The following is a 17865-nucleotide window of genomic DNA, read 5'->3' on the forward strand; positions in this document are numbered from 1 at the left end:
TTACCTATAGCTTTCATTGCCCAGATGGGCAAACATTCAGTTACGCATCACTACGAAACGCTACGAACCGAATCCATCGGAAGTCTTGCACCTTTCACGACATCATTTGGCATCAGCGGGACAAGTTTCCGTTACAAATATATTTCGAATTTGGACATCGGCCACATGGGAGATTCATTAGGAGCGGTATCCCATCGCCAGCGGAAATAGCGCGTGTTAGGTCATCATGGTCCTTCGGATGTACATTGAATAGGGAAGCCTTGTATGATATAGGAGGCAAATTAGACCAGGGTTAGCCGAACGAGTTCTTTTCACAGGGTTGCTTGTTTGAGCGAAAAGAAAGCGTTCTCATTTTTTCAACCCTTTCAATAGTATGTTGATACCCCGTACACCCAGTGTGTGTAGCTCAAATTATTTCGCACAGCTACGTCGTATGTAGTAATAACAGTCCGCATGATATTGGCAATTATAAAATACCCCAGTCCCCATCTAAAACCAGTCACTGAATGGCATTCAACGTGGCACAGGTTGTGAAGGCAGCGCTATATCTGTGGGACTCTACCTAATTTAACATTGGCCACATCGGAAGGCTGGGTGGGAGGAGTTATCTCCAAGTAGGTTGCGTACGATATCACGAGAAATTCGGATGCTTACCTAGGTAGGTAACCTACGGGACAAATGTTCACAGGATGAATACATATATAGGTATATATATCTCTTAGTATATCTAATTGTCTATACTATTAGTAAAACATATTACGTCTATTCATGAAAATGGATTAGAAGATGACGATGTCAGCAGCTTAACCCCTTCGAAGCCGGCGAGAACTAATAAAAGCCACACCTTAAATACAAACAGCTAGATTCAAGCTAAGTTTTAGTGCTCTCTGGTTAGCCTATAGGGTCGGTTATTCACTCTTTCTCGGACGTTAGATTTCACTGGTCAGCATTGGAAAACACGAATGGAGCACGGAATGTGCATGTATGGACTTAGTTGCTTATACGAGTGGTAATGCTGATCCTTAGCCTGGGCAAATTCACCACATGGTCCTCGTGCTCACTCTCACACGAGACACACGAGACTTGAGCTCTCAAAACCCGAGACGTTTTATTATGTCTGACTACAGCTAGGCGGCGGGTACAAAAGCCATAGCCAAGAAAGACTGAGACCATACAAGAGGAATGGAATGGTCCAAAAGAGCACATTCGAGACACCCCCCCCCAGGTCTAAGCCATTAGAACCCTTGAATCTCGATCTTCCGTCGGCCAAGGGATGCGTTACATCTTAGATAGTGGCGGCCGTCCTACACATTCCGTGCCATATGTACGTGCAGATAAATATGCACTAGCAGGCCGTGTTTCTCAAGGGTTCGTTTATCGTGGCGTCGAGCCGACCTAACGGACTCGTTTGCAGGGCCAGCTAGCCAGTCAGCCATTCCCGCTCTGGCTCCATGACGAGACGACGATCCCGCACGTTTAAGAGGTGGGAATTGGGCCGCCTGCTTCGCTAGCAGAGACAACAATACGCAAGTTAGCAACTTCTAATTTCTAGTCTAGCGCTGTAGTACGCACGTAAGGGTTTGGGAGCTGGCTCTAATACCCATCTACGTAGGTAGGTAAATATGTGTAGGTATTCGGCTCCGACTACGCAGCACCACTAGCTGTATCCATGTATCCACTCCCAGACCGAAGTGCCTAGATTATGTTAACCGTGTGGTTCCCACATGGCGAGGCTGAAGACACTGACGCTGTCTCGAGCCAGTAGGAGCTGATCCCCTGTCTTATACCGCATGTACGGCGCTCCTTACGTATTTTCTAAACGTTCGTGGACCTACGTAGGTCTATTTTACTACTACGGCTATTATTACTCTCGCACTGATACGCATTCACACTATGTAAACCCCTAACGAACGTAAGGCTCTACGGCTTTTCCCTATTTTATCATTCCTCCTCAGTAACCATTGGGCGCAAGGACATTCATATGCCCCTTATGACAATTTCCATTCCAACTATCAAACGGGTCCACTTGTTCGTCACTCATTCAAATTACCTACCTGGAATTACATGGACATGTCTCCCAGTCTGTCTTGGCTAACCCTTTTTTTTTTTTCATGTTGGTGGAACACAAAAGTCCGAATGCGAGGCCCTGAAAAAAGCAACCCCAAAGGGCCTAGGTAGTCGATTATGGGCACGATTGGATGGGTAATTCCGTGCTCTAGATCCCAACAGTAGACCCTAACAACAGAAGAAACATGAACTATACAGCTAGCTTCACTTCTTTCTAGGATCTAGGTCATAAAACGACATGAAGATCAGAGCAGTATTTTTATAACCTGTCATTTGCATAGCATCGCATATACGTTAGGTAGGTACCGTCAGCTCTCAGAAATGCAAAGTCTCGATATTCTAAGAACCAGATCTCAACAAGGGTTTCGTTACACAAAAGTTTCAATTAGAACTGTAACAATAATGGCTTAACCCCTAATCCGCCCCCCTCGATCATAGGTAGGTAGGTATGTTTCGTAAGCTATAGTTAGTAGTTTCGCAAGACAAGTTACAACCACAAGCTTAACTCGCCCCCCTATTCTTCGCTATATACCTAAAGTACCTAGGTAGGTAATTACTAAGTCTGTAGTTTGTGAGACAGTATTAACGCCTCGCTTATAAACATCAGCTATATTGTTCAGTTCTCGGCGTTATCGGCGACTAAATAAGTTTGTGTAGCGCGAGCTTTTTACTTTTCTTCTTTGCCCCTTTTCCTATTTTTATCTTATTGGCAGCGCCGAGGCCTGTTTCTTTGTCATAGCCATATCCCGGGAATCTAATCAACATAGAATTAGGTCTAATATTTGATTAAATCGAACTATGAAAATGGTAATATCTCTAATAGCTACCTACCTAAGGTATCTGACTTACGTTGCTCCCAATATGCAAGCCTCGGCGAGCTTTAGGTAAATCGGATTTAGATGTGACCCCCACTCACAATGCATACTACATACATCCATACATCCATAGTACATAGATACCTAGGTAGGTATATCAAATTCTTAAATGCATTAGAGGTACATATGTGCATACATTTGATATGTATGAGTATCCTTAGCGCCTGAGACTATTGACCGGGACCACGCAGGGATCATAACTCGTCTCTCGACTCCGCCCGCGCGCTACGGGGGAGAGACGATCCAAGACAAGCTTTTTCAGGGTCCTAAGCGGGCTGAAGTCAGAGCTCTATTCCTTTTAATCCCGTTGGGAATAGTTTCCATAAACGGCCGATTGCTCTCTTTCGATTTATTGTTCCGATTTTGAATAAGACACGATCCAGTGGCCGTTCACCAGCACCGATATTTCCCATTCGGGGAGCCATGTCCGCGGCAAACGGCGAATCGCGAAGTCTCCTCCATCTCAAGTGTAATAGGAGGTTTCGCACTACCCGCTCACCGACGAGGTAGAGTTCTATTATCATCGGATCTTCTGGCCGCGCTATCGATCCATCTCACGGGAATGTAGTACATCGGACGCTGTAGTTTAGAGGAAGCTCCCTACTGAGATTCCGTCAGACGCGGAGAAATCTCTCACTGGGTAGAATCCGATTCGAGTAAGACGAGAATCATATCTATGCCATCCGTCGTCGGTTTCCCACCAACCAGAATAGGACTTTTATTCCAGCTGTCGTTAAATTAGACTCGGGTGTCCAGTTCTCGTCGGGCGACATCCCGGCTCTCGGTTCACTCGGGTATGCCCGAACGGGTTCGCGTTGTGGCCTCTTGCAGTTGCTGTCACCAGTAGGTAAGCGTGTATGGTACTGCGCACTGAGCCGTTCGCGGGGGAAAGCTGCCCAAGCGTACATATCAGATAAGATGAATTCAATGGATGCATGCATGCTCCCGAGAAGGACTCGAGAAACCAAGACAGGAACTTAGACATCCGCCCGGGCATCTAAGCAAGATGCCGATGGATCACACTTCCGTCACGGCGGACACAGTTCCTAGAGCATTAATCCCTGGCAGGTCTCTAGGGCTCTATCGTTGATGTACCCGCCTTAGTGGGACCCCGCAGCAAGTCACCAGACAGACCCCGGCGAAATATCGCCGAGAGAGGATCACGGCACGGGCGGTACAGATGGGAATGCGTGCCTTATCTGTCCTACCACACGACCGACGGGGCGATTGGGAATACAAGACCCGCGGCCACAGGGGCCACAGGAATAATCAGATGATCCCTACTTTGCTAGGCAACCACCGCGTTGCAGTTTAGGTGGAAAGGAGTAGGAGGGGAGAACGGCTGCTTGCAGCTCGGCAAATTTCTGCAGTGACTTTCACTTGGATCAACGCCCGTGTAACCCAGGCCATCATGTTGACTTGCCCGCTTCGCCATTACTTCCTTTTCGTACAATGGCGCTGACGTGGTGTCCCAACACTTGGGCATCATCTGCTGTGTACGTGAACTGTCCTGTAACATAGTGTTCCTCAAAGAACACGACGTTTCAGAGCGCATAAAGTGAGCCGTGTGCTTCCCTATCGTGCTAGTTGGGATTGACACTGCTTCCGAAGATTCATAGTTGTTCCAGGAACCATCATGCTCGGTTTGCATATATAATTACAGCCGAGGCTCGGCCGCGTAAAGGTTGGTGCCACAGGCGTGTGCTAATAGCTTCAACTTTCTCCAGAGCTGTCTTGTGCTACTCGCTTCGCTCTTCTAGGAAGTTACATAAGAGAATTTGGGTCGTGCGACTCCAGAAAGGAACCGATGATTGATAATGACATGTGTAGCAAACCGCCAAGGTCTCCCTATTCGTGATATCGTAGGGTTAAGTGAACTTCCCAGCAGTATCTTGACCGATCTAAGAATACCAAATCGCCACCGAGTTTATAGCTTAGACAGAGTATTGAATAATTCCCCTAAAACAGCGTAGATGATATTTTTGTCATGTCCTCATACGCCCCATCTATCAAACCATGTGCAAAGAACCTAGACTCTTTGAATATCTATATTATACTATAATCCCAGTATCCAATTAATAATACCCCTTTAACGGAACACAGGACGTTTCTAGTAGCCAGTTTCCATGACTTAACATATCCTTCCCATTATAGAATTTTGATACATTTCTAAACTAGATGGCGTAGTACGAGATATCACCATAGGTGCCTCTTATTTGATATTACGTAGGTACTTAATTCAGTCTTACATTCACTAGAAAATCTAGGGATTAATACACAATACTAGTATGTGTAAAGCGTGACAGCATTCTAAATATTAGTTTTATTTTCTCCTTTCTCTTTTAGCGCTTTCCTTCACGTATATTTAGCAGAATGTGGAATTGTATTACTACGAGTCCCTAATTGTAGCTTTAATGAAATAAGTTTCTTGTACCTACCCTTAATTTGTCCACCCCCTTATAGATATCCTTAACTTGACTTCTCTTGTTGTTAGAACTTCTAAGAGTACTTCAAAACCAACATTCAACCAAACCTTTACGAGAGCATCTATACATAGTTCATCGTAAGGATCTAAAAAGGCGAAATATAGAAACAGTGATTGAACGCTAGCTCTACAAGAGAAGATAAAGTTATTTTCCCCTCCCTATGCAAACCACTCAAATATACATCCTAATCCCTAACCTACTGGTAGTCAGTTAAATACCTTGGTAGGTATTAAGTCGCTTCTAGAATTTTAAAATTTCATCCGTTTTACTCTCCTATTTATTATCCCTTCTGTCTGGCGCTAGCAATAGTTAATCCTCCAAGAAGTGAGTAGAAAGGACCCAGCTAATATGACAGCATAACAATTTATTTGCCTCTCTGTATTACATACTATATTTTACTCGGAGCTAGCATATTTGCTTGAATACGTAACTCCTCTTCTATGTAAGACTACAATAAAAATTACCTATAACAGTCCTTAATATCCTTTATTTACCCCTTTCTAGATCCTCGAGCTAGAAGGGGAAAAGAAAGGGGCTAAAGTCTTACCTATAAGCAATCTACTCTAATAGTCGTTAATAGAAAATACAATCCACGGTTAGCTGCCAAGTATAGTACGCTATAATGTTATAATATATAATCCTAACAGCAAAGATGCGCCAAAAGGAAGGTCCATAGCACAAGGACTCTACTCGCAGTTATGACGCGAGGTGAAGACTAAGACCATTAACATTTTCATGTCAAGAGTAAACCCTAGGGGACTCAAGACCGTTATTCATAAACTTCATAAACAGGTGTATGTATGCCGGAATGATATTCCTGGTCTTTGAAATTCTCAATTCAATACCTATCAGCTTTATATCTGAGGAAATAGAGCAAGGCATTGGAAAAGTCGGCTGTATATTGACATCCTACTAAGAAGTACACAACGAAAGCATAAAAATGGTTACCTCATGCTAGCTTTTAGCTTTCAAGCGAAATCTAGGGCTTTAACACTATCACCTGCTTCATTATACTATACTTACTTTCAAGGTATATAAGATCATAGCAAAGTTCAATTTCTGCAACATAGAGCATTCAACCCGAGCCTTACAGACTCTAAATGATTATAAATCTACGCTCTTAGGCGTCAAGATATATTATCGCACCGTAGTAGAATCTGCGCCCCATTCTCCCCCCTTTCCACCCTCGGACTGTAAAGTATGAAGCTTGAGAGCCAATACTTCAGTCCTTCTAGCAAGAATTCGCAGAGGACAGGGTGAAGATAATGCATGTCCTAGGGAGCTATACACGAGAATGTGCTTAGCAATCAATCTTCCTATCATGAATACTATGTATAGGAGTATAGTTTTCATATATCCGCGTTCAGTGCTTTTTCTTACCTAATAGCCGATAGATCCCTAACTGCCTAGGTAGGTGCTTAGACATAGAACTCCTAGCTATATCAGCTGTCCAGTCTTGGGTAGCTTCATAGTTTCTCCTACTTTAACGAAGCTGTGGTCCCATTTACTACTTACATCCACACACCACCGCTTCATGAAACGCGCATACGGCCGCAACGGCACACGAGGTTTATCACATGATAATTGGCTACACAGGGCTATTTTTCAAGGGGCTAGTTATGATAAGTAACCTACCTAAAGGAAGCCGACACTGGCCAATAACTCCAACAGAATTTAAGACTGTAAGCTATCGCTCATCAGATCAATAGGAAGAGGTCCACGGTTAATAATAAATACAATGTGAGAAATAACAAAAATAAATGATGAATATTATATTTAATAATTTATTCTGGGTTGTTTAACAAAACCTTAAGTAGATACTGGGTATTTGATAAGCAACAAAAAGGTTCACGAAGCAACTTACACCGAGACGTATCGGTCAGATCTCAAATGGAATATGGGGTAACAGGGATGCAAGATCTATATAAAGCAAGACAGCCAATTAGCGTGCGTAGATTGTACTTGCCTCTACTTAATCCGGCTTGGCACCGAACCGGTTAGATGGTACCTAAACCACAATGAGGTCTTTTGAGCATATAAGCGCTGAAAAAGAGATCAGGAGATACATGTACTAATATTGTACTGCGTTATGTGTTTGGATAATGGTTACTAAATTTAACATATCTTTGTTTCCTAAGACAAATTGACGTAGGTACGGTCGCGTTTGTCATGCTCTCCTGCCTTGAAATTATCGGTACTTCAGGTACATAGCAGTCCTTTAAGGCCGTAAGGTGTGCATATGTAACAGATGTACTTGTATGTACTACGTGATGAAACTACCTATACTATGGTGGACGGTTAGGACATTTGTGCCAAAATCAGGAAAATGGGTCAGGGCTTTCCAAAAAAGATAATATAACAGATGTACAGTATACTATGCAAAGTATATACAAAGTAAAAAATATTTTTTTTTTTATTATTTTATATTAAATAAATATAATTCAGCTAATTAAATTAAAAGATTCGATTATTAATTTAAATCTTTAATTATTTTATATATAATATATTTAAATAACTTTTTAAAAATAATAATTTAAACGTTATAATTAATATTATTTTATAACTTTAATTAATGCGAAAATAATGGACTAAATTATATGTTTATACAATATATATTAAGTATTATATTACTATTAAAATATTTAAAATTTATTTAAAATGACTTTATTTATTAAGATATTTTTAAAAGATATTACATATTTACCTTTTTAAACAAACGTTATTTAATTTTATTATAATATAATAGTTAAAAAGTTAATTCAAATACAATTTAAATCATTATTTTCGCATTAATTAAAACTATAATATAATATTAATTATAACATTTAAATTATTATCTTTAAAAAGTTATTTAAATATATTATATATATAAAACAATTAAAAATTAAATTAATAATAAAATTTTTTAATTTAATTAATTAATTTTAAAAATTAATAATAAAAATAACTTAAATAATAAAGCTTATATAACTATATATATATAATTATATAACTTTTTAATATTTTTACTAATTTTAATTTAAATTATATATAATTAAAACTATAATTTTTATTATTTTTTAATTAAAATATTAATATTTTTTAAAAAAGATTTAAATAAATATTTATTAAATTATAACAGTATAAATTAAAAAAAATATATATATTACCTTATAAATTATATATATAAGGTAAATAATCAAATTTATACTATATTCTTAACGTTATTATTACCATATTAAACATAATACTACCAACTTTTTCGATTTTGGCATAAATATCCTAACCGTCTACCATATATACCCTGGCAAAACTTTGTGGTACTTATTACTTTACTGCCGCACCTTCCCATCCCTCTACAAGAAAGAAAGAAAAGCAACACAATTCCGCCTTCGCCTTTCTGATAGTTCTTCCTTCCCTCCCTTCTCTCTTTTAGTCTGTAATTCAAGGTTTATTTTTGGATCATTGCACGTTGGACTTTTGACCTGTTCTTTCAAATCGTTTGCTGCCAGCGTAACACTCAAAGATCTAAGTTCAAGTTCTATTCACCCTGTCTCACCAATTCTACGAGTATCATATGCGATTCATGAGCAACGCGCCCAAGTTTCGTCGCAAAAGTTCAATCATTCATACCCAAAAGAATATCCCTGACACTGGTCTGGTTACCGTAGCCGTGACTGGAATATTTCACGAATAGAAACCCTCCCTGGGTAGTCAACATCCCGATCCAACGCGACATATATTCCACGGCTCTGTGAACAACCTTACTCAACAACAATACCTCGGCTTCCTTCTAACTTGATCTTCCCAATCTTGACTAGCAAAATAGATCAATCGCAATGTTGTCCCCGCGCGATGATCAACATATGACGATGAACATGAGTGGCATGGATATGTCGCATTCGTCTATGATGAATATGGTCTTTCAAAACAGCATCACTACGTCTCTCTACTCGAATTCCTGGACACCACGCACAAGCGGCGCCTACGCTGGAACCATCATATTCTTGCTCATTCTTGGCATAACATTTCGACTACTACTTGCAGGCAAGGCACTAGCAGAGGAGCGATGGTTGGATGCCGAGATGAAGCGAAGATACGTTGTTGTGCAGGGAAAGCTCCCTGTCGCAGAGCAGGTGTCAACTGACAGCTTCAGCAAGAAGATGACACTGACGGAAAATGGCGTTGAAGAGGATGTTGTGGTCGTCCAGAAGAAACAGCTTCACCTTCGTCCTTGGAGAATGTCGGTCGATCCTATGCGAGCGGTGTTAGATACTTGCATTGCCGGTATCAGCTATCTTCTGTAAGCTCAAACCATACCAATCAGTGATTATGGCTGGGACTAACAAAGACACATAGCATGTTGGCAGTCATGACAATGAACGTCGGATACTTCATTGCAGTCCTCGGTGGCACATTCCTAGGCAGCCTGCTTGTCGGCCGATTCTACAACTCAGAACACTAAAACGCATCATCGCAGAAGGAAAGGGAAGCATTGCCGGGTTTCAAGTCGCCAAGACGGCGCACATTAATTTTTCAATTTACGATACGACGGCACGAGCATGAGTCCGGTGGTGTTTGCAAGTTTACGAGGGATGGTATGCATTGGGTTCCAGGCTAGTTGATATCAGCCTATAAGGCAAAAAGGGAGGGGCACTTTATTATCATCACTGCGATTTGAGCATGGCGTTTAGGGGGGACAGTAAGCAAACATGCAAGCTGAGGTATTTGCTACTCAAACAAGGCAATTTAGAGATCCAAAGGCTGCATTAATTTCGCAAGAATCCTATCAATATGATTATGAGTTGAAGCTGAACCAGTCCGGAGCTATGGAAGCAAGGAGCTATTCTATGTCGTACATTCTCTCCGCGGCCAGTGGGGGTAAGAAACCTTCTCAAATCTGCTCATCTAATATGTAGTGTATGTATGTAAAGAAATACCCCTGTCGCTCACCCCACGTATTTTCCACAAATCATCAGCTTTGCTTGACCTATTCCGGGACCCTTGTTGCCGGTCAGTCCAATTCTACCTACATAAGGCCAGAGATCTGGGCTCGGGTCCAGACTCAGATCTCCGCTTCACGTGCTTCGAGTTGACTGCATGTCACCATGCGTTCCATCGCCAACCTTACCATCCTTAAAATAGTAAGATATACTCCGATCTAAATCTATAGACAAGCCTTATTATTGCCATCCACCTTTGCGCACATCTGCAACTTATTTGTTTTCTACGCAACCGTAAAAGCTAACCTGCGGGGTTTACCTCAGGGGTCTCGAAATAGGGGTTAAATTTTTATTAGGAGAACAATAGGATAGGAATATTTCAACGATAACGGTGTGCAGTAGGTTTCGAGAGATGAATTGTAATTGCATTGATATAGTGTAGCCTTACGTAGCACACAGGGTGTATTCCTAATGAGCTTTCAGGAGGATAAACCAGTTGGGCTCCCAAATCCGTACCCCGTAGTTATAAACTACCACTCCCAAATAATATTCAGAATATGAGTTGGAGATATTGCCTACCAAGAGATAATACGCATAAAGGTATAAACCAGCAACTCTGACAAATTTGACGAGAAGCCTTCATCACGATACCCAGACTTCCATCCTTCTATCCAATATTCAAGACACTGTTAGTTATTAGATTTGACAGAGTTTTAACAGTTAAGCTACAATAATACCTTCAAAGATTAAGGGAAATGATATATTATGGCAGGTAGAGAAGAATGACAGGTTCTCGTTAGCCTAGGCATAAGACCGTAATTGCCACGAGCTAGTAGGATATGCCTACTTACAGAGGTCACGAAGGCGAAATAGGAGAATTACAATGGCGCATAACTGAAGCCCATCTATGTTGCTAATAAGATTAGTCAAGACTTGAATATCTCCCAAAGGGCCTTGACGATTGTTAGAGTAGGTACTGTTCACTGTCCCCATGTCTCTCCTAGGGATATGTCACAGTTCATCTTAACCGAGTCTAAAGTCAAATGGTATTGATATCAAAAGCTCTTAATTGGAACGGTCAATTGGGGATATTAATAGTCATCAGAAGGCGAGTGACATATCCAGTCTCCTATAACATGGATGGATGGAGAAGTATATGAGTGCAAGATAAAAGGGTTCCAAGGATGGCGGATATGGATCTACTAATGAATAAATTTACGCAGTAAGGAACTCTCCCCATAAAGTCAAAAAGGCTAAAAGTTAAGATGTCTCGCTTCCTTTAGAAGGATAGGAATAAATACCATTATCAGTTCTCCAATAACTAGATCAAAGCCCTATCTTTATAGTTAGCATAGTAAGTCAAACACACATACATCTAAATATTCGTCATGATTTGTACGGGCTATTGACTAAGGAACACTTAGTACCTAGGTAATTAGTCCGTTCGCAATCGACCGATGCGGACAGCATGAATCTGACCGAAATGGACAAAGAATGGTAGCAACAACTGAGAATATTCCATTGTATAGGTAAGTTACCTTATAAAATGAGCACCAAAAGCTTAGAGCCTTGTAAGATAATATTAATCCTTTCTAAGTCCTAAGCAATGTAAGCCTACATGTTATATAGCAACCGACCTTCCCCCCCCCCCTTTTTTTTTTCTTTCAAAAAGGGGCAAACCAACTACTTAGTCCCGCTCATCAATAGAGCAACTGTGATGAGAAAAGACACAATTGATGCCCCTTAAACTGAAAGGGAACTACTAGTTAAACTTTACCCATAGCTTCTATCAGGTTCACGCTGCCTTCCTATCCCCCCGTGTCAAAGAGAGTAGGTAACCAGCCCACCACTCGCCAGACCATCTACATAGACCCGAGCAATTCACCGCAGTAACACAAACACGAACTTGTGCAACTCCTCCATACACCCACCCACCCACCGGTTTACAGCAAACCAGCCTACATGAGAACCGTGTCTACGTGTTCACGATCCTACTCGAAGCAAAGCAATGTAATGTACTGCACAGCCGAGAAATATATTGAGATTGAAGACTTAATCCTAGAAAGAAACAAGAGGCAACACTCCGTCCAGACGCCCCCTTACCAACTACAACTACCTCTCATATATACACACCATGGCTCGACGCATACAAACACTGGCCATGAACACAAGATCTTAATACAAAAGACTGGTATATTTGGACCCAATTACTTCCGAGCGTGACGTGTTAGACGTAAAACGTGTATGGCACATCCCGTTCTCCAAAGGTGCCCTAGTAACACATGTAGTTCAAAAACGCGTACGGCAAACTACATACCTGTTTACCAAACCTCCGTTTTACAGATTACTACGTAGAATTAATGGTTAGGTTCAGCTCTGGATCAGCACGAAAAATAGACCGAAGCTGCTGCAAAATCACTCGCATTGGAGAAATTACTAGACAAATCACTCATATTAAATCAACGGAATTCACAACATCAGAGAGCTTCTAGGAATTTAACTTCGATATGGAGCAATTCTCAACTGAAATATCAATTGCCAGACGCCAAGATCTTGGGGATCTACGGGAGGACAATGCCTGCCTGTGGGATGATTCCTATCATACAAACGCGCCTCCTCCTACGACGGCGTAGAGCGTCCCACCTTTCATCCAGCCCATCACGGCCCAATGCCTGGAGAAAATGACTTCAGATGGATAGAAACGATCGGATTGAAACCTGAGACATGTGCCCAAAACTATGCTGATGCCGGGGCATTGAGAACGCCAGAAACGTAAACTCTATCCTCAATCGAGTACTGGGGATGAGGACGAAAACTTGTAACTGCGTTAAGGAATGATTGCCACCCCTCCCACAGGAGTTTTTGGTCGTCAAAGACTTTTGGATGGTAGTGTGAATCGTAGTAGTAGCAAAAGTCTTGGTTTACGAAGATGCCTGCCTCAACGGCCATTTAACAGCAAAGTCGGTTCCGATCGATCGGTTTCGTTCATATATTCGTCAGCCATGATTCGTAAATCATTGTCGCCGTTTCCTTATCAAACATAGGGACGGTCGATCCAGTTCGAGAATTAGTAGTGGCCACGCAGACTTAGAAGGCGAAGTATCCATTGAGATTCTTTCGACAACTCTTGATCCCATCGTATATTATCTTAATGTGGTTGCCATCTCCTACACTCCTATGTCCAGGTAGGTGTAATAGGGAAGCAACCCCAGACGTATGCGGTCGTAGAAGAGGCGACCGGTAGGACCAATGTAAACCGACGCGTTACATATCGACGAAGACCACACTTTCAACTTTTTAGTGGCAAGTTAGTGTCGAAGGTAGTGTAGACCATTTTCGGAATAATGGCCGAAACAGATCTCCTAATGGCTAGTTATGGACGGTGTAAGGGCTACCGTCATTGTTATAAAGCCTACTACCATTCGGGAAATTGAAGATCGGGAGAGGGTGAGAAACCAAGTCCCTAAGCTTAGCGAAGCTGGGCCTCAGTTTATTCCGTGGAATATGAAGCAAGAATTAATGGATACTGAAAATTTGGGTCGAAGCCCAGGATCACCAATCGCAAATCTGGTCAGCGACAAGTGATATAATACGAAAGACGGTCGAAATCGGTACGGAAATAATATGGTCGCATTGTGTAGAACAAATAAGAAATAAGTCACGATGACCCAACAACGCCGGACCACCGAAGCCTTGCAATTATAGGTGTGTTCAGAATGCCTCGAATAAAAAAGAACCTCGTGAATGCATTAAATTCGGGGTATCAGGTGCAAGGCAATACTGTCGCCACTATGGCGACCGTCACGATTGATGTGAGGTGTGCTGTGGCATACCAGACTGTGCTAGCCCAAATTGCCCGCGCTGCTGATGCTGCATGTAACTTTGATACGCCATGGCTTGTTGAGGGTCCATGGGTACGTTAGGTACGTAGTTCGGAGGCATATGAGAAGGCATTCCCGGTCGGCTCGTCTGAGGGGGCAGGTGAGAATTGGGCGGCTCCTCAGGCGATTCGACTTGGTTGGAATCGTCGACGCCATTCTCGTTGCCTTGGGTAGGCTCAGGCGCGTTCAAGCAAGCCTAAATATAATCGGTCAGTTTAGGACTCGAATCGAGCTGAGCTGAGTCGCGAGACACGAACCTGGATGAGATTCTTTCCCTCCGCCTTGGTTACCAGCGGTTGGAGCTTGGGGGTGGTAAATGTGTACACAAGCCCAGTCTCCGACACGACAAGCAACAGAACTTGAGTGCCCGTCAGAACAGACAACTCGTATGCCTAATTAGGAAATATGACGTTAGTATAAATGTTGGCACGATTGGAAACTCAGTCTCAATACAAGTAACGCGTTCAACGCGATGGTCGGTGAACTAATATGCGATGAAGATAATAGAAGCTGGTGCATAAACATACCTTCTTCATTATTCCGGCCTTGCGCTTGGAGAAGGTGATGTGACGACGCGACTTGTCGCTAATGAACTTTATCTCAATTTTGCGACGCTCGCGACTTCCCTTCTCATCATCATCATCGTCGTCGTCCGCGATACTAGCGCGTTGGCGCTTGATGCCACGGTTTTCTGCAGGGCCGGCATTGCCATTGCCGACGTGGGAATCGTCGAGTTCGGTGGGAGAAGTTTGATCGTGTTGGTCTGTGATGTCGGCCATTTTTATCGAGGTACGACGATTGTATCACGAACGAAAAAGGCAAAAATGGTGGAGATACTGTTTTGGTCGTGGTGCCGACGACCTATACTTGATCTGGCGTTGAGCGGAGAGGCTCTGGGTTGTAGTAGGCTGTAATTCTGTCGCAGAAACCTGGTTGGGGCGCCTGCTGTATCGAGTCTGGTGCGCGGCCACCGGGCGGATTAAAGTTGGAAGATGAGGGCCGAAGAACAAGCGTAGAAATTGTTAATTACTACTTCCTGCCTAGGGAAATAAAAAATATAAAAAAATGTGTCAAAAGGGAAAATAGGGTAAAAAAAAAAAAAAGTAAAAGATTGGCCGTGCGGCTTTGTTTGGCTTCGGGTTGGTTGTTTTTATTTTTTTGGGGTTGTCTCTCGGTACACCGGTCGGGTGGTAGCTTGGAAAGTATTCGTCAATAGGTCGGTCAACTTTTGGTATGTTTGCCTGGTAAGGTAGGTGGAATATGTTAGTCAATTGCCCAAAACAAACAATTTAAAAAGTGTAGTTTTAAAAATAATAATTAATTTCAATTAGTAGTGGGCGCGAACCTCGAAAAAAGTGATTGACAACCAACTAACCTAGATGTGATGGTCGGTGCTTTGCGGGCTGATGCAAATAAAGTCAAGGGGATTCTGAAAAGGGAGGCTCGGCGATTGTCAAACAGTACGTTTTTGGAGTTAAACTTCCCCTGTGAGAAAAGATCAAAACGTTGCCAGTATCAAGCTTGGTCTGATTGATTGATCAGGAAAGGTGAATGCGGGATGATTGAAAAGAGGATAGCGAGGTGGTAGCACACGGGCTTTTGCGTGGTCAAGGCCGCACTGTTTAAAAAGAAAAAAAAGACAGAAGCTGCGGGGGCATGGGCCACTAGGTGGCGGGTCGTGATTTTCCACTCTTTTTGCTCTGATCATACAGTTCATAGCACCAGACTGTACCAGCCTACACCAGCAGTAGGACCGTTGGTGCTTTCCCCCTCGTTCCCCTGCTCTCACCCCCAGCCCAATGCTAGAGGGGCCCTGCTAGCTCTATCTAATCGTGGAGGTGCCTCTCTAATCAGACCAATCACTTACCTGGCTTATGACCGAACTAGCTACCTCTGTGCTTTAGTGCAGAACTAGTGCTAGCGATATCACTCGACTTTTTAATAAAGTAGCAACAACCCTCGCTGCCTCGGGTAGGTTGATAATAATAATAATGCTATTGTAAGGACTGGTGCGCCTGGTACGTCTAGAGGAACCTAAGGTACACTAGATGAACAGTTACCATAATGCGCGGTTGCTTGCTTCGCTTGTCTGCATACCCCACGGGGTGAAAGGCATGTACCTAGGTAGATACCTAAATAGATACATCAATTAGGTACGTAAGATAGTGTAATGGTGCTGGAGCTATCGGTGTGACCTGGTACTAGGTAGCCTACCTACTGTACATAAGTATCTCACTGGGCTGCCTGGACAATCAGACTGGCGCGGTCGAGTAATGGATGGATGGTGGAGACCATGCTTTGTGAGTTTGGACCAGAGTATTTTACTGAAGTAAAGGATGGAGGCATCTAGCCAATCAAATGGTCAAGTAAGTGACATGGCTTACCGAAGGGGGGAACGCATGCAGGCTGGTAGCTCCTAAAATAACGGTGCAGAAATTTCCGCAGAACGCTCGGGTCCACCAGCTGATGTGGGCCATAATGGGGCTCTCTAGGTTCTCTACGACTGTACATATACGTACCGAAGACGCTACGCGCGGTCTTATTATTATTAATGGTAGCGCTCCTTCTTCCCCCACCTAAGCAAGTTGCTACCTGCCACCTGCCAAACTTGGGATCGTAAAGCTAAATCAGGTACTTGCCGAATTCGGCACTGTGCTTAGCATCTCATTCGACGATACTTCTCCAGTTCTTCATGTAAAGCTTCGAGAGCTTCAACTCAATTCTAGCTTGCTTTATGGTGTGTATAAGTGAACTGCTTTCAATAGCCTAACGGTCATTTTCAAGCCCATATACATGATAAGCGACGTCTATTCCTTAGGAGCTTAGGTGGTTTGATCATTTTGATGCGAATCATCTAGTATCAAGAGAAATCATCATCATTATAGCATCGTATCTTCCTGCTTACGAGGATCCGCGTTGAGTACAGGACTTTTAATAAATAGCAACGATAGTACCAATTAGGTTTGAAGGATATATTCAACGTAGAGGGCCTTTGAATTAATATTGGTACTATTACTACTTAACCCAGTAGAACGGTAACTGCCAAGCACTTTAAGAACATTGAAAGGCATGTGTAAGAAAAATAAAAATGCTATTGATATATTATTTCGATGTCAAATCCTAAATACGTTCAAAAGTACCTAAGCTCCTAGAATATGAATCATATAAACTCCAGTTGGTTTAAATTATTGAGACGTAGAGAAACATTGTTAGTTCCCCCGTTTGCGTTTTTGAGTGAGGGCCTATTTAGAAGCAGTGGAGAGCTAGCAAAGTGAACGTAGTAATATAACTAATGGTATATGATACTCCTTGTCCTCATAAGACACATATTCAAAGTCAAATAAGCGTTGCGGGGTACGTGTCTACCTACGTAATAGTCAAGACTCGATGCAGGTTAGGATTCAACAAGTAGGTGACATATTTGTAATGACATCAAAGACTGGTATCTCGGTATGTGGTTAATATACGTGTATTGTATTGTCTAATAAACGTTGGAATGGTAGTATAAAGAATATGGATCATAACCCATACCGAATGTCTTCGTAAGTGCCGCTCTTCATTTTACGTATGTCCTCCCATTGCTGACAGCATGAATGCATGTTATTCGTATTTTGCGATATCGCAGTGAAATGTG

General features: G+C 42.4%; 2 protein-coding genes across 2 annotated transcripts; one reads left to right on the forward strand and one right to left on the reverse strand.

The window, feature by feature from the left end:
- Positions 1-9152: 9152 nt before the first annotated feature.
- On the forward strand, positions 9153-9996 carry F4817DRAFT_248838 (Ctr copper transporter). Its single transcript, XM_049299135.1, has 2 exons — positions 9153-9710; positions 9767-9996. The coding sequence occupies exons 1-2, from the start codon at positions 9247-9249 to the stop codon at positions 9870-9872; spliced, it is 570 nt and encodes a 189-aa protein (XP_049155362.1). The 5' UTR covers positions 9153-9246; the 3' UTR covers positions 9873-9996.
- Positions 9997-13758: 3762 nt separating this feature from the next.
- Positions 13759-15565, reverse strand: F4817DRAFT_248879 (MADS box protein). Its single transcript, XM_049299136.1, has 3 exons — positions 14759-15565; positions 14489-14623; positions 13759-14427 (listed from the first exon to the last, which is right to left on the reverse strand). Exons 1-3 carry the CDS (start codon positions 15008-15010, stop codon positions 14152-14154), a joined length of 663 nt encoding a protein of 220 aa, XP_049155363.1. The 5' UTR covers positions 15011-15565; the 3' UTR covers positions 13759-14151.
- Between the last annotated feature and the right edge of the window lie 2300 nt (positions 15566-17865).

This window comes from Daldinia loculata (assembly GCF_022478755.1).
Source record: "Daldinia loculata strain CBS 113971 unplaced genomic scaffold F4817scaffold_63, whole genome shotgun sequence".
Taxonomy (NCBI): Eukaryota; Fungi; Ascomycota; class Sordariomycetes; order Xylariales; family Hypoxylaceae; genus Daldinia; species Daldinia loculata.